We start from the raw sequence: 25,931 nt of genomic DNA on the forward strand, positions 1-25,931 counted from the left end.
GTACCTTCTTCCATATGTTTGGGGAGTCTCCCACATACCTTTTGGCGAACACCAAACGTGTTTGCTTATTTATTTCTTTAAGCAATGGCTTTTTTCTGGCCACTCTTCCGTAAAGCCCAGCTCTGTGGAGTGTACGGCTTGAAGTGGACAGATACTCCAATCTCCGCTGTGGAGCTTTGCAGCTCCTTCAGGGTTATCTTTGGTCTCTTTGTTGCCTCTCTGATTAATGCACACCTTGCCTGGTCCGTGAGTTTTGGTGGACGGCCTTCTCTTGGCAGGTTTGTTGTTGTGCCATATTCTTTCCATTTTTGAATAATGGATTTAATGGTGCTCCGTGGATGTTCAAAGTTTCTGATATTTTTTTATAACCCAACCCTGATCTGTACTTCTCCACAACTTTATCCCTGACCTGTTTGGTTAGCTCCTTGGTCTTAATGGTGATGCTTGCTTGGTGGTGCTACAGACTCTGGGGCCTGCAACACCACTAAGAACAGGTGTATATATACTGAGATCATGTGACACTTAGATTGTACACAGGTGGCCTTTATTTAACTAATTATGTGACTTCTGAAGGTAATTGGTTGCACCAGATCTTCTTCAGGGGCTTCGTAGCAAAGGGGGTGAATATACAGTATATATTCTTTTTTTGCGTTTTTTGAAACAAGTTATTTTTTTCATTTCATTTCACCAATTTGGACTATTTTGTGTATGTCCATTACATTACATTTAAATTACAGGTTGTAATGCAACAAAATAGGAAAAACGCTAGGGGGGGATGAATACTTTTGCAAGGCACTGTATTCTGGAAACGCTACACCACAAAGAGAATAGGAATAATAGATCTAACATTCACGTTCTTCTTCTGACCTTCAGCAGAGACGGGGTCACTCTTCCTGGAGCGGACAGTCACTGTGGCCGTCTTGGAGAGGTCAGTGCCAGTCCTCCAGACCCTGACCTCCACATAGCCTGAACTCTCATCCACAATGTAATCTAGTTCTCCGAAATACAGAGAGGGCTCTGTGGGTTAAAGGGAGAAAGAGAGAGATGGGGGAGGGAGGAGAGAGAGAGAGAGGTCAGGTCAGTATATTATCATCAACATCTTACAGATATGAACATAAAGTTACAAAAATGTGGTTTTGATTAAGGATGTCTTTGGGGAAGAATCTCTCATGGGATAATCCACATTTCTGGTCTGAACTCGGCTTGTCAGATACAGTTGGTATGGCTGACGGGGTCATCCCCCTCTTTCCAGGAAGAGACCTGTCACCCCACTCATCCCTTCATCATCCTCCCCTCATCGAGGCCAGACAGTGTCGTCTGAACTCAGTGCCAGAGGTCTACAGTGCACACCTGAAAAGCCAGGTAGAAATGGGGGATAAGTGAAAGGGGGATGAGTTGGGGGGAGAAGAGGGATGGGATGTCCACCTTGTCTGATGACAGTAGCACTGATAAGAGGGAGGAGACGGGGAGGCAGCACAGACAGGAGGATCTCTCTACCTCTCCCTCTCTGAGTAATAGACTAGAGGGAAGGAATGCATATCTTTGGAACACACAGCGGATTAATCTCTCTACACCCCTCTATAACAGCCAGACTGATCATCACTGACAAGCTACTGCTGTCTACTGTACACCCCTCTATAACAGCCAGAATCATCATCACTGACAAGCTACTGCTGTCTACTGTACACCCCTCTATAACAGCCAGACTCATCATCACTGACAAGCTACCGCTGTCTACTGTCCACCCCTCTATAACAGCCAGAATCATCATCACTGACAAGCTACTGCTGTCTACTGTACACCCCTCTATAACAGCCAGACTCATCATCACTGACAAGCTACCACTGTCTACTGTACACCCCTCTATAACAGCCAGAATCATCATCACTGACAAGCTACTGCTGTCTACTGTACACCCCTCTATAACAGCCAGACTCATCATCACTGACAAGCTACCACTGTCTACTGTACACCCCTCAATAACAGCCAGACTGATCATCACTGACAAGCTACTGCTGTCTACTGTACACCCCTCTATAACAGCCAGAATCATCATCACTGACAAGCTACTGCTGTCTACTGTACACCCCTCTATAACAGCCAGACTCATCATCACTGACAAGCTACCGCTGTCTACTGTACACCCCTCTATAACAGCCAGACTCATCATCACTGACAAGCTACTGTTGTCTACTGTCCACCCCTCTATAACAGCCAGACTCATCATCACTGACAAGCTACTGCTGTCTACTGTCCACCCCTCTATAACAGCCAGACTCATCATCACTGACAAGCTACTGCTGTCTACTGTACATCCACTAATGAGGTTGATCTATAATTGAGCTTTCTGCCATTTCTATAAGGGGCAGATACAATATTGTGACACTCGTGATTATTTAGTCTATAGCTGGATAAAATAGTAAAAGTAAGACATGGAGAATAGGAAGTATGTACACATTTAACTGACTGTTAGGTGAAGAGGATTTTAAGAGGTGGTCGAGATGTACTGCCGCATTCAGAAAACCACCGCTGACCCGCTGAAACTTGGCTTACTCTCAATGCCTCTCAATCACCAGAGATACTGTTTAGTACCAGGGGCGGCTGGTTAGGGGGAAGGAGACATGGCAATCCCTAAAGGATCACTGAGAAGGAAGAGCCAGACTAATAACAATGAAGCCTAATGCTGGCCGGGGTCCCAATCACAGGTTTACTCAGCCAGGAAGATGAGTTTACACACACACACACACACACACGCACACGCACACACACATACACACATACACACACACACACACACACACGCACGCACGCACGCACACACACACACACACACACACACACACACACACACACACACAGTGTTGTCACTTTAGATTTCAGGACCCACCAAGAAGTTTGTGGCACAATGGAGGAATGGATCTTTACATTGAGAAGACATCTCCTCTTGTCGCCTGGAGATCATGTCTGGGAATGCACGCTGATTACTTAGACATAACGTTTCCATTGTACTCCAAATTACAGGGGAGGAAGTGGGGAGTGTAGCCCTGACTGTGAGTGTGTCTGTCATTAGAACAAACCAGTTAGTGAAATGAATGAGCTCTGAAGGGTGGGAGAGAGGAAGGAGAGGAGGAGGAGGAGGAGGAGAGAAGTGCAGAGGAGAGGAAGAGGAATGGCTCAGAGAGACAACTAAAGAGAGATAAATGACTCATTCAGTCAGAGTGGATGGGGAGGACTGGAGTGGCCTCAGATTCAGAAAGTAAATCACTTGAACACTAAGGGGCAGTTTCCCAGACATAGCTTAAAGGCTGATTTTTGTGATTTTCCTGTGTTTTATATATATTTCCACACTTTGCATTTGGAATAATACTGTGAAATAGCTGTTCGTGTAAGAGCTGTTTGAAAATTTCAGCCTGTTTTGGCCTTCCATGGTGACATCACCATGTGGTAATAAGAAAGAGATTTCTAAACCTCTCTAGCAGTAATGGCTCATTTTCAGTTTTCCCCTTCCCACTCAGACCACTCCCAGACATCCCTAGAAAAGTTCTTGCTTGAGAAATTACCCTTTGCTAAGAAGCTATTTCTGTGTATTTTTGTCCATTTTAATTTAAAACAATCACGGTGAGGTAATTCATTCTTTCCCAGTAATGATTTGATATTGAGATAAAAACGTCTGCATTGGACCTTTAAGACTGGTCCTGGATTAACAATCATTATCAATGGAAAATCTCCATTGAACGTGCACTGCACTGCAGCGCCAGCTGTGCCATCAGAGTCCCTGGGTTCGCGCCCAGGCTCTGTCGTAACCGGCAGCGGCCGGGAGGTCCGTGGGGCGACGCACAATTGGCCTAGCGTCGCCCGGGTTAGGGAGGGCTTGGTCGGTAGGGGTGTCCTTGTCTCATCGCGCACCAGCGACTCCTGTGGCGGGCTGGGCGGCGTGTACGCTAGCCAAGGTGGCCGGGTGCACGGTGTTTCCTCCGGCGCATTGGTGCGGCTGGCTTCCGGGTTGGATGTGCGCTGTGTTAAGAAGCAGTGCGGCTTGGTTGGGTTGTGTATCGGAGGACGCATGACTTTCAACCTTCGTCTCTCCCGAGCCCGTACGGGAGTTGTAGCGATGAGACAAGATAGTAGCTACTACAACAATTGGATACCACGAAATTGGGGAGAAAAAGGGGTAAAATAAAAAAATAAAAAAATAAAAAATAAAAAAACACATCTCCTCTTTCTCATCTAAAGCCTACAGGTGATATTTAACCTACATGCAAACGAAAAGAGGGAACATTCATGTCGATATGATATCCTAATATGTTGTTTTTTTTACTTCCAGAGCGTTCTTGAAGTTGTAAACAAACCATCTCCCCCATCTCAGATAACAGCTACACAAATAAAACAAAAATGGAGGCTGAAAACCACCAAACAGGAGCCGGAGGAAAAACATGCCTGTCATTTGACATTCCTCTCCCACAAATCCCTGTTTTCCCCCTGTTTCCCCACCTGCCTCTTGGCCCCTGCAACACAAAGGGAAGCCCTCTGTTTTCCCCCAGCTCCACTGAACAGTGGAGTTGGAGGAGTGTCTCAGAACAAAACCCGTTCAGAGAGCTGTTTTATGTGTCATGACAGAGGGTTGTCCAGTGTAGTTAAGACTGGAGTTTCTATTCTATTCTATTTTCTCTCTTCCCAGTTCTACCACCTGTTACTAGAAGTATAGGATAGAACAGATGGAGTGTGTAGTCAGGGGTAGAGCGAGAGGAGGGAGGAGGGGAAAGACCCGGCAAAGAGAGGGGAGTCAAGACAAACATGTGGGGAGAGGTGCTTTTGTCTTGGGTTGAGTGTGTTTGTGTGCCACTGTCTGTCTGTGTGTGGCTTTGGGGAATGGTACCATCCATGAGTGGACCTGTAGTGGAATAGATTACAGGTTACAGTAAAGAAGGGCATCACCCGGGCTGGAGGATCCCCAGCACCCGGCCTCTGAGTTATGGTGTTGATGATGGCTGGAGGATCCTCAGCACCCGGCCTCTGAGTTATGGTGTTGATGGTGGCTGGAGGATCCTCGGCACCCGGCCTCTGAGTTATGGTGTTGATGATGGCTGGAGGATCCCCAGCACCCGGCCTCTGAGTTATGGTGTTGATGATGGCTGGAGGATCCTCATCACCAGGCCTCTGAGTTATGGTGTGGATGGTGGCTGGAGGATCCTCAGCACCCGGCCTCTGAGTTATGGTGTTGATGATGGCTGGAGGATCCTCAGCACCCGGCCTCTGAGTTATGCTGTTGATGATGGCTGGAGGATCCTCAGCACCCGGCCTCTGAGTTATGGTGTTGATGGTGGCTGGAGGATCCTCAGCACCTGGCCTCTGAGTTATGGTGTTGATGGTGGCTGGAGAATCCTCAGCACCTGGCCTCTGAGTTATGGTGTTGATGATGGCTGGAGGATCCTCAGCACCCGGCCTCTGAGTTATGGTGTTGATGGTAACACTCTCACCAAAGAGGCTTCACTAGGCTTTGTACAGTCCTACAGTCTACATGCTCTCACAAGCCCTACTGTAGTTCCTATGTGGCTCAGTTGTTTTTTGTTGTTGATAAACCAACTTCTAACCACATCTTTCCTGCCTCTCCTCTCTCCTTTCATCTACTGTTTGGCACCAGCTCTCTCTCTCTTTCAGTCTCCTGTCTTTCCTCTTTACCTTAGTGCTTTTGGCATGGCTGCATCAATTGTTCCTTTATTCTACCTCACTAACAGGAGAACAAAGAGTGAGGCAAAGTAATGCTATTGATACGCGTTTATCATCAGTGAAAAGTAATGACCCTGTTATCAGTTCAATAGTGTTGTATCTAGTTGCACGACTCGGTGTTTTCAGCGACTGTGTTGAATATTAGACAACTGCTGGGAGATCAAATGATCATAAATCAATGTGGATGAAAGGGTTTGGTTGCAAAGGCATTGCAGGTGCACACTGACACACAACACACAGCACAGACAGAGACTGACACACAAAAACCCAGAGACAAAGACACACACACCTGTACACTTGTAAATTGTAACTGGGCACATCAAAGTGTCTCGGGCAACAGTTAAGCTCCCATAACAAACATAGAGGAAGTCATATCATTAGGAGTGGCCCATAGGAAGTCCCAGGAAGTCATATCATTAGGAGTGGCCCATAGGAGGCCCCAGGAAGTCATATGATTAGGAGTGGCCCATAGGAAGACCCAGGAAGTCATATGATTAAGAGTGGCCCATAGGAAGTCCCAAGAAATCATGGAGAAAAGCTGAAAGGAGCCCCTTTGAAACACTTAATTTGTTTATCTTTTAAAACAGGGTTCATAAAGGGTTATTCTGCTGGCCCCATAGGATAAACCTTTTTTGGTTCTAGGTAGAACCCGCTGTGGAAGGGTTCTACATGGAACCCAAAAGAGTTCTACCCGGAACCAAACTTTTTTTATTGAAGGGTTATCCCCATAGCCCTTTTAGGTTCTAGATCACACTTTTTTTTAAAGAGTGTACTCCTGGTCACTGAACCCAAGAGACTGGAGGGTCGAATAGGAAGTAATTCTGATACTGGTAGAGTTTCCTTTATAGTCAATATAGTAAAGGGTCAGGAATCATTGAGTCTGTTGCCATTGACGAGTAGCACTCAAGTTGACTTGAACCTGTGTGTTGAACTATTTGAACTAGGGTTTCAAGTTTCAAGTAGGGTTTCATGACAATTGAGTGACCTCTGTATTCAACAGGTGACTATAGATGCCACCACCCACCATACGCCCAACAAACCCACTCACCGTCGTCGCTGTCGGCCAGGATGGTGACCTTCGCACTGGGGAAGGTGGCTCCCACCTGGCCCCCCATGGGCATGCTGAGGGTTACGTTGAAGCTCTCTTCCTCCTCGTAGAGCGAATCGTCGATGATGATGATGCGGCAGGGCTTCTCCCTCTGGTCCTTGTCGAAGCGGAGCACGCTGGTGTGATCCTCGGGACGCGTGATGTAGTCGCTGTAGGAGAGGACCGTGCTGGGGATGGTGCCCGTCGCACTGGCTGTTGGGAAAAGGAGTTCAGGGGTCAATGGTTAAAGGTCAATAGAAGAATGACAGGCAGTTGTGGGGGAAGGAGAGTAGTTTTATGTTACAATATATCTACAGTGCATTTGGAAAGTATTCAGACCCCTTGACTTTTTACACATTTTGTTATGTTACAGCCTTATTCTAAAATGGATTAAATCATTTTTTCCCCTCATCAATCTACACACAATACCCCATAATGACAAAGCAAAAACTGAAATATTACATTTACATAAGTTTTCTTACCCTTTACTCAGTACTTTGTTGAAGCACCTTTACAGCATTGAGTCTTCTTGGGTATGATGCTACAAGTTTGGCACACCTATATTAAGGGAGTTTGTCCCATTCTTCTCTGCAGATCCTCTCAAGCTCTGTCTGGTTGGATGGGGAGCGTCGCTGCACAGCTATTTTCAGATCTCTCCAGAGATGTTCGATCGGGTTCAAGTTCGGGCTCTGGCTGGGCCATTCAAGGACATTCAGAGACTTTGCCCAAAGCCACTCCTGCGTTGTCTTGGCTGTGTGCTTAGGTCGTTGTCTTGTTGGAAGGGGAACCTTCGCCCCAGTCTGAGGTCCTGAGTGCTCTGTACTTTGCTCCGTTCATCTTTCTCTCGATCCTGACTAATCTCCCAGTCCCTGCCGCTGAAAAACATCCCCACAGCATGATGCTGCCACCACCATGCTTCACCATAGGGATGGTGCCAGGTCTCTTCCAGAGGGGACACTTGGCATTCAGGCCAAAGAGTTCACTCTTGGTTTCATCAGACCAGAGAATATTTTTTCTCATGGTCTGAGAGTTCTTTAGGCGCCTTGTGGCAAACTCCAAGAGGGCTGTCATGTATGTGCCTTTTACTGAGGAGTGGCTTCCGTCTGGCCACTCTACCATAAAGGCCTGATTGGTGGAGTGCTGCAGAGATGGTTGTCCTTCTGGAACTCTGTCAGAGTGACCATTGGGTTCTGACCAAGGCCCTTCTCCCCAGATTGCTCAGTCTTGGTGGTTACAAACTTCTTCCATTTAAGAATGATGGAGGCCACTGTGTTCTTGGGTTCCCTTCCACAGCTCTGTGCTTTGACACAATCCTGTCTCGGAGCTCTACGGACAATTCCTTCAACCTCATGGCTTGGGTTTTGATTTGAGATGCACTGTCTTCTGTGGGAACTTATATTGACAGGTGTGCGCCTTTCCAAATCAATGGAAACAGGATGCACTTGAGCTCAATTTCGAGTCTCATAGCAAAGGGTCTGAATACTTATGTAAATAAGGTATTTCTGTTTCTTATTTTTTACAATTCTAAAAATATGTTTTTGCTTTGTCATTACGGGGTATTGGGTGTTGGATTGACGAGATTATTAATATTTTTGATCCATTTTAGAATAAGGTTGTAACTTAACAAAATGTGGAAAAAGGGAAGGGGTCTGAATGCACTGTATATCTATGTGTATTTTATTCATGCATTTAATCTTTGTAAAAACCCATGTATTTGAATGATATATTTGACTGTATTCACCTTGCTGGGTGTAGCAGACGACCATGAGTTCCTGGCTGAGGTCTCCAGAGCGGCGAACAGGCACCAGCAGCTCCCCAATGTCCTCCTCTATCTTATACTCTGCCTGGGGGATGAACACCGTGGACTCTGCAGAGGAAAGAGGGAGAAACCATAGAATTCAGAATTAGAATAGTCATTTAATAGGATCTCTATGTGAGAAACACAGAGGATAGGCCATAGAGAACAAGAGAATAAGAGTTTACAAGCCCAGGTGAGTCTGTACTTATTTGATGCATGCATATTTGCTGCTGCCATCAAATTGCCCAACAATGGAACAATAAACATGATCTGATTCAGGGATCTTAAATGAAGGATACAATTATATTTTTTTATATGTCAATCCATGTAAATGAATGTAGCCTTTCCAATTGACTTAAAGCCTGTCTACTATTCATAAAGGATTTCATGTCGGAGGGCAAGTCAAACAGACAATCTGCAGATAAGGCCGTTCATTCTTACCATCACCAGGGTCCACTATCTCCACAGTGGCTGTATCGGGGTACTCCAGCACGGCCATGACAGGCTCCGACAGCTGGATCTCAAAGGTCTCGCTGGTCTCAAACTCCTGGTCTGTGAAGATCTTCACCCTCCAGGTGGCCACTGTCTGGCCTGGGTTGAACTGGACCTGCTTCTGGGCCTTGCCCCGGAAGTCCTTGTCCTTCTCCGCAGTGCCATCCTTGGTGGTGATGCCTGAATAGAACCATATCGAACTGAACTAAATAGAACCTAATTTAATTACATTTAATTGTAATTTAGCTGAGGTAAGCTGAGCTGAACTGAATTGAGTTGAATTGAACCTAATTGAACTGAATAGCTTTATAAGAATGGTGCGTAGCACTGTGTAGTTTGTAGGGCCTCAGAGGACGTGAGATGACTGTAGGTTGACTGTGATTTACAGACTGTAGTTGCCTGGTTAGCTCTCATTGTCTGTCTTTGTTCATATTTGCCCACTACTGTGTCGTCAAAGACAACTGTAAATATAGAAGCCTATGTATAAAAGCTTGTGTGTTGGATGTAGCCAAACAGACAAGCATGTTGACATTACCTGGTGACCTCTATGAGGAAGGGCTACCTCAATCAAACTAGGTTTTTCACCAGCGAGACAGGAAATGGGTCATCAGTCAAACAGGAACACACACAGGGCAGCTTTATAACCAGGGGGTCTGTTTTATTCTTAGGCTTCTTCTAATGGCAGGGTAATAACAGACAAATTACACTCCATGAAGACCCTTAAAGGGCCAATCAGTCTTTTAACACAATGACAGTTTAATAGGTCCTGCTTTCTGAATAGTCTCTCCACTGACATTTGCATTTTTTCGAAGTACCCCTAGTCAGAGTTGATGGTGGTGGGTGATTTAAATATTTACACCCCATTAGGGATAAAATAGTGGCAATTTAAAACTACCTTTTCTGAATGGCAAGCAGAGAAAACAATGGGAGAAATGTACTAACTCAGATATATCACTTGGGGGATGAACCAACAAAGTGCAAACCAGTTCCAACAGGATCTACCATGGTACACTCTTAGAAAAAGGGTTCCAAAAGGGTTCTTCAGCTGTCCCTATAAGAGAACCAAAAGGGTTCTTTCTACCTGGCACCAAAAGGGTTTTCTACCTGCAATAAAAAGGGTTGGGACAGCCGAATAACCCTTTATGGTTCTAGATAGCACCTTTTTTCAAAGAGTGTATGCCCTTGGCATCGGCTAATGGGGATCCTAATAAATCCAAAATCAAACCAAAATACTATAGATCTGATGTAAATCCTGTTCAAGACATTCAGTACCATAGACATAGAACCTCCATGTCAGCCATATTGAGTGTACCCATTAGTATTCTGTAAAATGACTGAGGAGCCTTGTACCCATTGTATTCATTCTATTTCTATGTTAGAGGTAAACACTGCTAATGGGTCCCCATTCTAGTCATTCTATATCTATGTTCCCTTACATAAAAACCACATGGTTTCACATGTGGAAAATCACAATTTCACGTAAAATTTCACACGTGAAATCATGTGAAAACATTTTTTTTGGAACACTTCACATGTCCCATTCTAGTCATTGTATTTCTAGGTCAAGAAGTAAATACTGCTATAGGGTCAATTTTTGTCATTTTATATCTATGTTTAGAGTTAAATACTCCTATAGGACCCATTCTAGTAATTCTATATCTATGTCTAGAGGTGAATATTGCTATGGGTCCCATTTTAGTCATTGTATTTATCTGTTTAGGTAAAGGCTGCTGTAGTTCTGTGGTAAATACTGTGTAAGACTTCCAATACTCACTGACGAAGGATGTCTCTCCCAGGTATCCCCTGCGTCTGAGCGTCACCTCCAGGAATTTGGCGTCCTCATCCACCAGATAGTACTCCTTCTCCAGGCTGATCCACGACCAGTTGAGCCGGAATGGCTGCGGCTTCAGCTTGTTTCCACCTGGAAGACAAAACTTTGACATCAGTTTTTGTAAACTCATTGAGCCCTATGACAAAAGACACAGATATTTTAAATTGTGAAGGGTAACTTGATAACTTAATGTCAGGGCTTACCCTCAAATCCTCCATCACAGGAGTCTTGAGTGATGCCTTGTTTCTAATTTCCTCTCTCACTCCATTGTTCTCCCCCCCCCCCCCCCACTCTCAGTCAATGCCTGGCTAGGGTTTCTCACCTCCTCACCCAGATATGTGTGTCCGTTTCCTGGCTCCTTTGGCAGGGTTGCCTGCCCCTGGCTAGACTCTTACCTTCTTACCAGTCTCGGGGAATGGGCCAAAACAGGACAGAGAGAGAGAGACCAGTTTTTAATGGATCACTTGCTGACAGTGATTCAGATAGATACTGTAAGTGACAGTCTGTTCAAGGGAATCCCTGTCTCTTTGTCTGTCTGTCTGTCTCTTTCTCTCTCTATTTCTCTCTCTCTCTCTCTCTCTCTCTCTCTCTCTCTCACTCTCTGTCACCTCTGACCCAAACCAGACAGTATTAGCAGAGGGGTTAAAGGTGAGGTGCAGAGAGAGGCTCCATTACTTCTGGTGACTCACTGACATGGCAGCCCCAGCCATATCCTTTCAGCATCAGCCCTATCCCTTTAAGCACCAGTGGTATCCCTTTCAGCATCAGCCCTATCCTTTTAAGCACCAGCGGTATCCCTTTAAGCACCAGCCCTATCCCTTTAAGCACCAGCGGTATCCCTTTAAGCACCAGCCCTATCCCTTTAAGCACCAGCGGTATCCCTTTAAGCACCAGCCCTATCCCTTTAAGCACCAGCGGTATCCCTTTAAGCATCAGCGGTATCCCTTTAAGCACCAGCGGTATCCCTTTAAGCACCAGCGGTATCCCTTTAAGAACCAGCCCTATCCCTTTAAGCATCAGCCCTATCCCTTTAAGCACCAGCGGTATCCCTTTAAGCACCAGCCCTATCTCTTTAAGCACCGGCGGTATCCCTTTAAGCACCAGCGGTATCCCTTTAAGCACCAGCCCTATCTCTTTAAGCACCGGCGGTATCCCTTTCAGCATCAGCCCTATCCCTTTAAGCACCAGCGGTATCCCTTTAAGCACCAGCGGTATCCCTTTAAGCACCAGCGGTATCCCTTTAAGCACCAGCCCTATCCCTTTAAGCATCAGCCCTATCCCTTTAAGCACCAGCGGTATCCCTTTAAGCACCAGCCCTATCCCTTTAAGCATCAGCCCTATCCCTTTAAGCATCAGTCCTATCCCTTTAAGCACCAGCGGTATCCCTTTAAGCACCAGCCCTATCCCTTTAAGCATCAGCCCTATCCCTTTAAGCACCAGCGGTATCCCTTTAAGCACCAGCCCTATCCCTTTAAGCATCAGCCCTATCCCTTTAAGCATCAGCCCTATCCCTTTAAGCACCAGCGGTATCCCTTTAAGCATCAGCCCTATCCCTTTAAGCACCAGCGGTATCCCTTTAAGCACCAGCCCTATCCCTTTAAGCACCAGCGGTATCCCTTTAAGCACCAGCGGTATCCCTTTAAGCACCAGCCCTATCCCTTTAAGCATCAGCCCTATCCCTTTAAGCACCAGCGGTATCCCTTTAAGCACCAGCGGTATCCCTTTAAGCACCAGCGGTATCCCTTTAAGCACCAGCGGTATCCCTTTAAGCATCAGCCCTATCCCTTTAAGCACCAGCGGTATCCCTTTAAGCACCAGCGGTATCCCTTTAAGCACCAGCGGTATCCCTTTAAGCACCAGCGGTATCCCTTTAAGCACCAGCGGTATCCCTTTAAGCACCAGCCCTATCCCTTTAAGCACCAGCCCTATCCCTTTAAGCACCAGCGGTATCCCTTTAAGCACCAGCGGTATCCCTTTAAGCACCAGCGGTATCCCTTTAAGCATCAGCCCTATCCCTTTAAGCACCAGCTGTATCCCATTAAGCATCAGCTCTATCCCTTTAAGCACCAGCCCTATCCCTTTAAGCACCAGCCCTATCCCTTTAAGCATCAGCCCTATCCCTTTAAGCACCAGCCCTATCCCTTTAAGCATCAGCCCTATCCCTTTAAGCACCAGCCCTATCCCTTTAAGCACCAGCCCTATCCCTTTAAGCATCAGCCCTATACCTTTAAGCACCAGCCCTATCCCTTTAAGCACCAGCGGTATCCCTTTAAGCACCAGCAGCACCTCTGAGGGACAAGGGTAACTTCATGTCTATAGGCTTAAAATAGACCTTTTACCCCTTGGTGTTAAACCTTAGTATTGTGAAAGTAGCTCACATTTGTTGTGGTGAAAAATAGAAAGATTAATTAATTAGTTCTTACAATGTTTGAGTCTGTGCACTATGCACACGGAAACCTCTGATTTGAGATTTGCACCTGGACAGGATCCTCTGTAAAACCTCAGATTTCAAGCGATTAAGACTTCATATCTAGGTCATTTTTCTCAGCTTGAAGTGTATCTACCTCATTAGGCCCCATGAAGAGAACAGGTGCCATAAAACACACATATGAACCAGACCTGGGTTCAAATACTATTCTAAATCATTTCATCATTTCAAATATGTTGCCTGGTCTCTAAGCTTACCTGACGCAATGGGACCAATATAATAGTCCCAAAAGTACACCCCCCCCCCCCTTTTTTTTATAAGGTATTAAATAAGATATCAAACAGTATTTGGACCCAGGTCTGAATCTCATAGTCACCTGGCACTGATCACCATTGACTATAAATTGCTTCCTCTGCCCTTAATCCATACTATCTTTCTTTATCCTTCAAAAGAAAGTATTCCACTCGCCGCTTGACATGGGCCACTCTGGACAGACGGAGTTACTTACTTAGCCGGTAACTTTCTTAATGCTTAAATCCTAATCCCAGGCTTCTTTTTAATAACTGTGGCCAAACGTCCAAACACCTTGGCTTATCCCCTCTCTGACAGGCCCTAGGAGGACCCTTCACCTTGTGTCTGATTGGCCAGAGCTTAGTGGGTTCAGAGAGCCTCGGAGGTTAGAGAGGTGTTGGTCGGTTTTGCACCGCTGGTCACAGTGGCAGAAAGGCCTTATTAGCCTATTGTTAACCTGACCCCTGAGTCTAACTCTGAGCAGCCATGGAGGAAGTAGGTCAATGTCAAGATAAGACCCTTTCATATTAACCCTTCACTTCCTTTAGTGTAGGGCCACGGTGGTTGTGGTCATCAGAATATCACTCTATGGTTGTAGCGCCAGAGTTGAGGATTTGGTAGGTAGACTGAGAAAAGGCCGTGTGATATTAACCATTGATATCCCTCTAGCAGAGGAGTGCTAGTGTTAGCCTAGTAGCATAGTGGTTGCCAACATACGGTGGTGGATTTGGTTAGGTCCGTGTCAAGAAGTAAATACCCTTGATATTATTAACCCTGTTGTGTCCTTGGGGTTTTTGAAAGATGCTCTAAATTCAATGTATTATTATGTGTTATTCATATCATTATTATGGCACTCTTGTAGCATGATGGTTGCAGCATCAGAGTCGAGGATTTGGTAGATCAATGCGGAGAAAAGACCCTTCGGATATGAACCCCTACATAACAGAACACTAAGGAAAGGAAGCAGAACCAATCCTCTGAGGGGTGACAGAGAACCTGTGAGAGGAGGCTAACTAAAGAAATAAACTCTCACTAGGCTTTATGGAGGACAAGAGCATGGAGCATCTGGTTCATTCATACAATGAGCCTGCATTGGGGCTGGTTTTGCCTGGCTGAGGGAGAAAGGAGCTGTGGGCGTTCTGCTATGTTACTGGGGAGAATGAAAACACTGGAGGGAGGAGATGGGGCCACTTCCTCAAACCCACATGTCAACATGGCGCGCCGGGCCATAACCGAGACACAACAGGGCCAGGGACAAACCACACTCCGCCAAGCCTGGATGTCAATGACGGTGGATTGAATTGAACTGATACCAACTAGTGGATTTTTCAGGGGGATTGATTAAATTGGATTGTTTCACGTAAATCACACACACACACACACACACACACACACACACACACACACACACACACACACACACACACACACACACACACACACACATACACACACACACATACACACACACACACACACACACCAGAACCCGCCACCCTCCCACCCCAGCCATCCCCCAAATGTATAGTATAGTAGCCATGGAGTCCCAGTTTGACATAGGAGCTCCTAGCACCTAACGGTGTCTATCCTTGACCATGCTCATGTTTCTGACAGCTCCGGCTAAAAATACAGGAAGCATTCATCATGTTTGTCTTTGCCTGCCCCAAATTCCACCACGCTTGATGAGTGCGCATGTGGCCAATTGATAGACAAGATGAGCCAGCTAACTTCAAAATAAGATTTGAGTGTTTGATTAAGTGTATTTTCATTTAGCCTGAGTGGAAATATCAAACACCCCTTGAGCATCTTTGCAATGTAAAATGGAAGTGCAGTGACTGTTGACGTTCGTCCGTCACTTGTACCTATAACGTACAGTGCACATAAACTAAATGCTACATGGCACATTAGTCACACCTCAGTCCATCACATTAAGTATAATAATCACTTATCAAGGGAGAAACTTGATTTATAAAACCTGTATACCTTTCTGCTCATATCTCCTCAAACCCACAGAATCTGAAGGAGTGTTTCTGTTCAGAAAGGCACGTGTTCCTAGGCAGGCTGCCCAGTTTACACAGAGCTGATATTGAGCTTAGTGAGCCTGTATTGTGTGTCAGATAGGATTATCGTATGAACATAGTCAACAACAAAAAGACTATCGCTCTGGCATCCAGACTGGCAGCCTATCTGACCGCTTCTGGTTTCAGCTCTGACACTGTTACCCTCAATACATGTAATAATGCTATTTTATCTTGCGTATTGCATAGAAATACAATTTCTAACATGGTGTAGTTTGTCTGGTGAAATACTGTAGATGATGAGACTATGTAAGTAAAATAATATTGAAAACAAAAGAGTCAATTGACCTGTAAGAATTAGAAGCAGACTATTCTGCACTGGGGAAATTAATTAATATGAGCGCTAATGACAATATTTAATTGAATTGATCAGCTGCTGTTATTTCTCAATTGTCACTCAATTAACAGGGTGAAATAAGGTCTTGGAGTTCATTTGAGTTTAAATCCTCAGAATAACCTAAATCAACAGGCCGATAAAATAGGACAGATGAGATTTAAGGACATCTACCATTTACCACCTGGCCTGACGCCTGTTAAAAGAACAGAGTTGGATTTCCGACCGGGGGGGGCGGATGGGAGTCAATTGGAAAAAAAGAGCTGAGGAAAAGTCTTCCCTAACCATGTCTCCATTTCCCAGACCTGATAGAGATACGTTGTGACACCATGACATCGCTGTGACGCTATACATACATCATGTTATACATAGATGCACAGCCAGTGGAGGGGACCTCAAAGCCCTGGCTGTGTGATATCTGAGCCTTTGAAAACTCTATGACAACTATGACAAAGGCAATGTCGTCATCATCCATATATTTTGTGTGTCATCGAAGAGAGTTGGCTGGCAGGCAGGCCTCAAAAACAAATCAGGACCTGCTACAATGATGATACAAGCACACAAACATACCCAAAAATGTCAAGGTGATATCATTACAATCTGAGCTGTCTGTGTATAATCAATTACACTAATTCCATCCCCCAGGTGGACATGATCAGAGCCATAGACATGACCGTGAGATAGGGGGCTTCAGATCCGTCCGGTGTGACATTTCAGTCAGCCATAGTCTCTCTCTCTCTCCCTCTCCCTCTCCCTCTCTCTCTCTCTCTCTCTCTCTCTCTCTCTCTCTCTCTCTCTCTCTCTCTCTCTCTCTCTCTCTGTCTCTGTGTGTCTCTCTCTCTCTCTCTCTGTCTCTCTGTCTCTGTGTCTGTCTCTCTGTCTCTGTGTCTCTCTCTCTCTCTCTCCCTCTCTCCCTCTCTCTCTCTCTCTCTCTCTCTCTCTCTCTCTCTCTCTCTCTGTCTCTCTGTCTCTGTGTCTCTGTGTCTCTGTGTCTCAGAGAACTCCTGACAGAACTTCAGATTCTGGAAAAAGAAGCTGAGTGACAGCTGCGCCCTCCCACCACATCTCTCTGTCCCTATGTTGGCTTTGTCCCTCCAGGGTGAACAAGGGACAGCAGGTCACTGTCTGGGTGGCCCACAGCCCACTGCTCTGGCATGTCTCTCTGCCTCCCTCCCTGCCTGCCTGCTTTCCTTTCTCAAACTCAGAGGAGGGAATCCTCGTCTGGCTCCTTTTGTGAATCCTGTCAGATACCGTGTCCAGACCTGGCATGGAATCCAACCACACCAGACACGGATCCAGTGGTGTGTTGTCAAGCACACTACACACTTTCTGCTTTCCATTAGAGAAGGTCACATCAATACCACTGATTCAGATAAACCCAAAGTGAAACTGAGTGGTAGCCTTTCAGTGTTTGTATAAAACTCCATCTCAAATGATATATAGACTGATTAGTGCTCAGCGCTGCTGCCTATTTAAATGAACTGAGGCGTCTTGCAGAAGTGGAGAGGGACGCCTTCCTTGGTATTTATGAAAGCAATAACGTGGATAGGGTATGTAAGGCTAAGTAATGGCCACATTCCCTCTGAACCAGGTGTCTCTGCTGGTTCTGATGTCTCTAACTGATTTACAAACTCATTTATTACAATCTTTACAACTAACATATCAACCACACTCCCAGCTCACATTTCTTTTGCGTTTCAAACTGACAATAATAATAGTTCTCACCATCAGATGAAATGTTTTATAGAAGACGGCATTTTGAAACGCTCCTGTTTCAGGCTCTTAATACATTTGTCCTTAGAGTGGTTTATTAATGCTAGGCTAATCGTTTGAGTAAGCAGTAAGCACGGCCAGTATATCACAGCCACTGCTAAGTGTTGGCCCCTGGACATTTTTCATGTTCTTAGACCTGAGTGAGAAGACTGGATGTTTTCCAGGTATGGAGCTCCCTACGGTGCATCCATCTTTGTATAACTAACTCACACGGTAGCTAGCTAGCTTGCCCCCCTATGCTCCAACAACATGTAACTTTAGTGGCTAACAGGTCAAATTAATTTACCACTGTCATTTTAATGACCTGTCAGGGGATTTGCCAAGATTCTCAAGATGGTCTCCTGTGAGCCTCGATGACTAAGGATATAATGGAGACATCAGTTAGGTTCATTCCGATTCCAAACATGTTTGATTGTATCTCCTGACTGTACATCAGAGGAGGCTGGTGGGGGGAGCTATAGGAGGACGGACTCATTGTAATGGCTAAAGTGGCATAAATGGAACGATGTCAAACGTGGTTTCCATATGTTTGATGTGTTTGATACCGTTCCATTATTCCATTCCAGCCAGTACAATGAGCCTGTCCGCCATTGCTAACTACCAGCACCTTAGCTAACTAGGTCCCATTGTTGCAAAGAGTTATGGGATATTAGATACCCTTGTTTTAACCTTTGTCATCTTCAACCTCGACCATGGTCAGCAATCCATCCATAAAGCAACCAGCGGCCCTACAGAACCCCCCCCCCCCCCCCCCAGTGTCCTTTCATTCCACCTTCTTCATCAGGTCATCAGGTCCTATTTACATTGCTACAGTACTCATAGCCATACATAGATATACTTAGGATGGTGGGTGGGACTCAAGAGGAGGGGGGGATATCATTGGTCAGAATGAGGTTTTGACAGCCAAGAGAATGATGCAAGGGTGAGCAACAGAAAGCGGCACCCATGTAAGTATATCCCTGCTGAGTGACAGGAATGAGGACCATGATTATTACATTTCCTCATTCCTCTTTTTATTTATACTGGGTCACATTGCACTCTGCCCTCTGCGACATGGCCCGGTATAAACTTGCAGAAATGTACATTTTAGTAATTTAGCAGACTCCCTTATCCAGAGTGATTTGCAATCAACTAAAGTAGGCAAAACAACCACATATATACAGAAATAATAATAATGTTTTATTGTCACATACAGTACACTGGATAGGTGCAGTGAAATGTGTTGTTTTCACAGGAGGCTGGTGAGGGGAGGACGGCTCATATTGGGGAGGACAGCTCATATTAATGGCTGGAATGGGATCAAACACATGGAAACCATTTGTCTGATGAGTTAGATACCACTCCATTTGTTCCGTTACAGCCATTACTATGAGCCTGTCCTCCCCAATTAAGGTGCCACCAACCTCCTGTGGTTGTTTTACAGGGTCAGGGTAGTACGGCGTCCCTGGAGCAAATAAGGGTTAAGTTCCTTGCACAAGGGCACATCGCTAGATTTTTCACCTTGTCAGCTCAGGAATTCAAACCAGCGACCTTAGGGTTACTAGCCCAACACTCTAACCGCTCGGCTACCTATGGCCCTTATTATTACAGTCCCTACAGCCAAAACCATCAACAATATCTGTGTGAATATAGATTTCACATGTGGTCCATTCATTTAGTCATTATATTGAGGTGTACGATCAGAATTTCTATACAATTTATTCAATTACAACAGCTTTCTCTTTTTTTAAGGTTGGCGCTACAGTACAGAAAGTATATTCTCAAATGCCAGTGTGCTCAACTTAGTTTCCTCTGGGGCATTCCGAAGATCCCATGGTTGGGATTTTGGATTGGAGGAGCCAGGCATATTAATAGATCCTATTGGCCACTGCCGTGCACTGTAAAATAACACTGACTTCAGAACAGTGACCTGATCTGGGTCGGAAAGGCAGTATGCCGCACATCACAAGGTGACAGAGAGACTGGGTCACCCCCCAATGGTGCCACTGGCGCTTATTGCATCATTTTGGAGAAAACTAACTTAACTGTCCCATGGCAACTGGCCAAAATGAATAATTTAATCATATATATATATATACACACACAACACTGAGTGTACAAAACATTAAGAACACCTGCTCTTTCCATGACACAGACTGACCAGGTAAATCCAGGTGAAAGCTTTGATCCCTTATTGATGTCACTTGTTAAATCCACTTCAATCAGTGTAGATGAAGGGGAGGAGACGGGTTAATTAAGGATTTTTAAGACTAGAGACAATTGAGACATGGATTGTGTATGTGTATCATTCAGAGGGTGAATGGGCAAGAAAACATATTTAAGTGCCTTTGAATGGGGTATGGTACTAGGTGCCAGGCGTACTGGTGTGTCAAGAACGGCACGCTGCTGGGTTTTTCACACTCAACAGTTTCCCGTCTGTATCAAGAATGGTCCACCACCGGGAGGACATCCAGCCAACTGTGTGAAGCATTAGAGTCAGCATGGGCCAATATCCTTGTGGAACGCTGTTCTGAGGGCAAGAGGGGTGCAACTCAATATTAGAAACGTGTTCCTAATGTTTTGCACACTCAGTCTATATGCCATTTAGCATACACTTATCCAAAGCTACTTACACTCATGCTTGCATACATTTAACGTATGGGTGATCCCGGGAATCGAACCCATTATCCTGGCATTGCAAGAGCCATGCTCTAATAACGGAGCTAAATGAAACGACTAAGTGGTGTCAAGATTCTTAGTGAGTCCTCACAGAACGTACAGACAGGGAAGGAGTGATAGAAGAGAGAGAGGAAAGGGAAGGTGCATCTGCTAAATGACTAAAATGTAAATATAAATGAAAGAGAGGATAGATACGGACATACAGATGTGGGATCTTAATTTGATCCCCCTGTTGCAGGATAACTTTTCTGCGATGTAGGACATTTAAAACATGTAGTGTACTTGAGGTTTGAAAAATGCTCCTGAAATTTGTAATTTACACTCTGAAATGTCAGACTTAATTTTTCCTTATGAAAAATGTATCGACCCCTACAAAAATGTCTATTAATTATGAAAATAATTCACATTTCCCGTTGCTGAAAGATTATTTTCCTGCTGTGGCAAAATGGCTCAAATTAAGACCCTACATCTGTGCAGAACAAGTGTGCAAGTGACACATCTTTAAACAGACAGCGAGAAAGTAGAATATAATGTAAAGTATAGAATATAAAGACAATTTTAAAAGAAAGTATGGGGAGCAGCAGACAGCTTTGCCATATAGAAGCAGACATGAATAACCTCTAGGGGCCAGACATCATAACACCAACACTCTCCCAACACCAATAAATCTACCTGCCCCGTGTCAGGAGGCAAGGAGAGGAAGAAGCCTCCGCCTCACAGTCACAGTATACATGTAGGTAGACCTTCGACTGGCACCAGGGGACAGTAAATCGTTGGCCGGCTGTTGACATGGCTGACAGGTTAGATCCGAACACACACTTAGGAAGTCATGGTGCCTGCTGTGTAAAATGGCCGCGACCCATAATTCCCCTCCTCTGAAAAAGTGCCATTCTACCCCTCTGGAACAGAACAGGGGGCTGTAATGCAGTCAAACGTTCCTATCTGAGTATTGGCTTTGATCTCTGGGGGTTGTGAGTGGGGTCTGTGGGGGACTATGAAAGGGGATACTGCCTGTCCTGGAACTCTCCCAGTCCCATACACCTGTCTACTAGGGTTCCAACTTCACTTCCAGGTATGTCTGTGTGTGTGGCAGGAGACGGGAGTCTTGAAGGCAGGAAGCACATTCCTTGTTCCCAGGAATGATCGCATAACACTATTACCTCTGCCACTGGTCTACTGTCATTTCCCATGCAGCAGGAGCCTGGAGTGAAAGGGGAAGCTACCAGATTATAAAACCGAGAATGATTCAACTCTATTCAACACAGGGAGGCTATTTTCAAGATACAACCAATTAGCATGACTATATATGTACATTTTTATCATCGCTATTACTATGAAAACTAAAACGGCACAACCTCCTCTTGCATAACGTATTAACCTTGGCAGAGTTTGCCTGGAAGCTAATATTCACTATCTACTCACTAGCCTATCACTCTTTAAAAAATCTGATGTAGACTTCCCATATCTATCTAACTACCTGGATGAGTTTAAAACTCTGATGCAAGACTCTGTTCAGAAGGAGTGCAAATTGTTATCGTATTGTTACGCTGATTGGATCGCATTGTTACGCTGATTATTGTATTGTTATGCTGATTGGATAGTATTGTTACGTCGATTGGATCATATTGTTACGCTGATTGTAGTGTATTGTTACGCTGATTGAATCGTATTGTTACGCTGATTATTGTATTGTTATGCTGATTGGATTGTATTGGTACCCTGATTGGATCGTATTGTTCCGCTGATTGGATCGTATTGTTACGCTGATTGTATTGTATTGTTACGTTGATTGGATCACATTGTTACGCTGATTGCATTGTATTGTTACGCTGATTGGATCGCAGTGTTACGCTGATTGGATCGTATTGTTACGCTGATTGGATCGTATTGGTACGCTGATTGGATCGCAGCGTTACGCTGATTGGATCACAGCGTTACGCTGATTGGATCGTATTGTTACGCTGATTGGATCGCATTGTTACGCTGATTGGATGGTATTGCTACGCTGATTGCATTGTATTGTTACGCTGATTAGATCGTATTGTTACGCTGATTGGATCGTATTGTTACGCTGATTGGATGGTATTGTTACGCTGATTGCATTGTATTGTTAAGCTGATTGGATCGCAGTGTTACGCTGATTGGATCGTATTGTTACGCTGATTGGATCATATTGTTACGCTGATTGCATTGTATTGTTACGCTGACTGGATCGCATTGTTACGCTGATAGGATCTTATTGTTACGCTGATTGGATCGTATTGTTACGCTGATTGGATGGTATTGTTACGCTGATTGTATTGTATTGTATTATTGTGCTGATGCTGATTGTATTGTAGTGTTGTGCTGATTGTATTGTATTGTTGTGCTGGTTGTATTGTTGTGCTGAAGCTCCCGCGCTCAGGTCTGTTCAACGCTGGTCCGACCAATCTGATTCCACGCTTCAAGACTGCTTCGATCACGTGGATTGGGATATGTTCCGCATTGCGTCCAACAACAACATTGACGAATCCGCTGATTCGGTGAGCGAGTTCATTAGCAAGTGCATCGGTGATGTCGTACCCACAGCAACCATTAAAACATTCCCAAACCAGAAACTGTGGATTGATGGCAGCATTCGCGCAAAACTAAAAGCGCGAACCACTACTTTTAACCAGGTCAAGGTGACCGGAAACATGACCGAATACAAACAGTGTAGCTGTTCCCTCCGCAAGGCAGTCAAACAAGCTAAGTGTCAGTATAGAGACAAAGTAGAGTCGCAATTCAACAGCTCAGACACAAGAGGTATGTGGCAGGGTCTACAGTCAATCACGGATTCCAAAAAGAAAACCAGCCCTGTTGCGGACCAGGATGTCTTGCTCCCAGACTGACTAAATAACTTCTTTGCTCGCTTTGAGGACAATACAGTGCCACTGACACTGCCCGCTACCAAAATCTGCAGACTCTCCTTCACTGCAATCGATGTGAGTAAAACATTTAAACGTGTTAACCCTCGCAAGGCTGCAGGCCACCATTGTTCCTGTTCCCAAGAAAGCTAAGGTAACTGAGCTAAACGACTACCGCCCCGTAGCACTCACTTCTGTCATCATGAAGTGCTTTGAGAGACTAGTCAAGGACCATATACCTCTAGCCTACCTGACACCCTAGACCCACTCCAATTTGCTTACTGCCCCAATAGGTCCACAGACGACGCATTCGCAACCACACTGCACACTGCCCTAACCCATCTGGACAAGAGGAAGACCTATGTGAGAATGCTGTTCATCGACTACAGCTCAGCATTCAACACCATAGTACCTTCCAAACTCGTCATCAACCTCGACCCCGCCTTGTGCAACTGGGTACTGGAGTTCCTGACGGGCCGCCCCCAGGTGGTTCACCCATGACTGCATGGCCATGCACGCCTCCAACTCAATCATCAAGTTTGCGGACGACACTACAGTGGTAGGCTTGATTACCAACAACGACCTCACACTCAACATCAACAAAACAAAGGAGATGATCGTGGACTTCAGGAAACAGCAGAGGGAGCACCCCCCTATCCACATCGACGGGACAGTAGTGGAGAGGGTAGAAAGTTTTAAGTTCTTCGGCGTACACATCACGGACAAACTGAATTGTATTGTTGTGCTGATTGTATTGTATTGTTGTGCTGATTGTATTGTATTGATGTGCTGATGATTTATTGTATGTTTTTAATGTTGTAATGTTGTATTGATGCTGCTGCCTTCTTGACCAGGTCTCAATGGGCTTTTCCTGGTTCAACAGGTAAAAAGACAAAGGAGGAAGAAAAAACCTTCAGAGGTCTGGACGAGTCTGGACGAGTCTGACATTGTTCTGTTAAAGGGGTTACTACTAGCCTCTGGCAGGGTAGGCCCTGGCCTGATGGACCACTCGTCTGTAGACAGTCCTGGATGACAGAAGAGGAGTAACCCCAACTGACACACTGAACTTAGTCATTATTGGGATAGAGCTCAGAGGCTAATAATCGTTGTGCCTTTAGACTAGTTTCTTTTGAAGGGAAAAAATACATCTAGCCTTTTATGATAGAATGACACTGCCTTTCATCCAAGCACCTTGTCATAACCCTATTATCACACAGGGGTAGCCAACAATAACAAAAACAGTGTTGAGGAAACATTCAAAGGTGGCCATTTTGAGCGAGGCAGAATCCAGGTCAGGGCTTTGCTGTGTCTTTCAGCAGGATTAGGTGAAGGGACGGAGGGTTGACACTAGATCAATAATCAGTTATCTGTGTAGTGATGGTAATAATACCCCGTCCTCCTAACCCTAACCGTTCTAACCTGTTCTAACAACTTGAGTCCATCACTCAACGAAGAGGACATCTCTACATGGCCATATGCCTGGAGATGAGGGAGTAGGTCTATACCTCAGCTCACTTTATCCATCAGAGTACCTTATAATCGCCCCTCAGAACAGAACCAGTGGGCTGGTTGGGTCCTTATGGGCCTCAAGGGGTAAGGTATTCCCTCATCAAATAATACATTAAGACTTGAATGAAGGGAACCTGTCTGAGTTTGTCACTTATGATTCAGTCAGTCTGCTTATTGTTGTACAACATTGACATCAGTTTCTAAACAACCCTTTCCAAAATGCATTTACATTTTTTAATTGCTACCCCTCAGGGCTGACTGATGATTTACACATTCCACCATCCATCGGATCTCCCCGAAGGGTGAAAAGTTAAACAGGCACTCCGCAGGGCCTCCCTCTGGGGTCCTGACTGAAAAAGGACAGCATATGCTACCAGGACTTGGAATGTGGCCACTGTCCATTTCAAGAGACAAGACTTCCCACAGTGTGGCAACTGCTGACCCCTTTCTTGAACAATGCAGAGACACTGGGAAGTCACCCCCCCTCCACACACACACAGCCGTGCTATGGGTAGAGCCGCCGCTGCCTCTGTGTCTCTCAACACCTGCTGGGACTTGGGAATACTTCCTCCCCCTTCCTCCCTCTTTCATCCCCTTTTCCTCACCCTTTCCTCACCCCATCACCACCCTCTCCACCATGGAGACTGTAAGTCTCTAAAGGTAAGGAGATTGAGTGTGTACCTATCCATCACATGCAAGACTGTGTAAGTTGCATGTGTGTGTAGCTTCCCACTTTTTGGAAGTCAACCACTTGATTTCGTCCCTATGTTATAACGGCATTGAACATGTCACCCTCCCTAGGAGAGGGGGTGACCTCAACAGTTTATTGTTAAAACGAGAGGCTGCCTGGATCTTTAATTTAAAGACCCTTGCTCCCTTCGGTCTCAACGTAGACTTTGATCTTAAGCCATTCCTGTGATTCTTGTGATTGTGCTATTCATTGTAAATGTTTGTAGCCACATTGTATCTATGATCGTATGCTATCCATTTATGTTTTTTACATGTTATTTTTACATCTGAGAATTAACCAATGATATCAG

General features: G+C 45.1%; 1 protein-coding gene across 1 annotated transcript in view; it reads right to left on the reverse strand.

Annotated features, from left to right (window-relative positions):
- LOC139374704 (FRAS1-related extracellular matrix protein 2-like) overlaps window positions 1-25,931 on the reverse strand; it is a 52,324-nt gene that overhangs the window by 13,884 nt on the left and 12,509 nt on the right. Inside the window, exons 3-7 of the mRNA XM_071115802.1 lie at window positions 10,879-11,025; window positions 9,054-9,284; window positions 8,556-8,681; window positions 6,776-7,027; window positions 868-1,017 (exon numbers count right to left, since the gene is read on the reverse strand). Coding sequence (XP_070971903.1) covers window positions 868-1,017; window positions 6,776-7,027; window positions 8,556-8,681; window positions 9,054-9,284; window positions 10,879-11,025 — 906 coding nt within the window. The remainder of the gene's footprint in view (window positions 1-867; window positions 1,018-6,775; window positions 7,028-8,555; window positions 8,682-9,053; window positions 9,285-10,878; window positions 11,026-25,931) is intronic.

The sequence above is a fragment of the Oncorhynchus clarkii genome, chromosome 19 (assembly GCF_045791955.1).
Source record: "Oncorhynchus clarkii lewisi isolate Uvic-CL-2024 chromosome 19, UVic_Ocla_1.0, whole genome shotgun sequence".
Classification (NCBI taxonomy): Eukaryota; Metazoa; Chordata; class Actinopteri; order Salmoniformes; family Salmonidae; genus Oncorhynchus; species Oncorhynchus clarkii.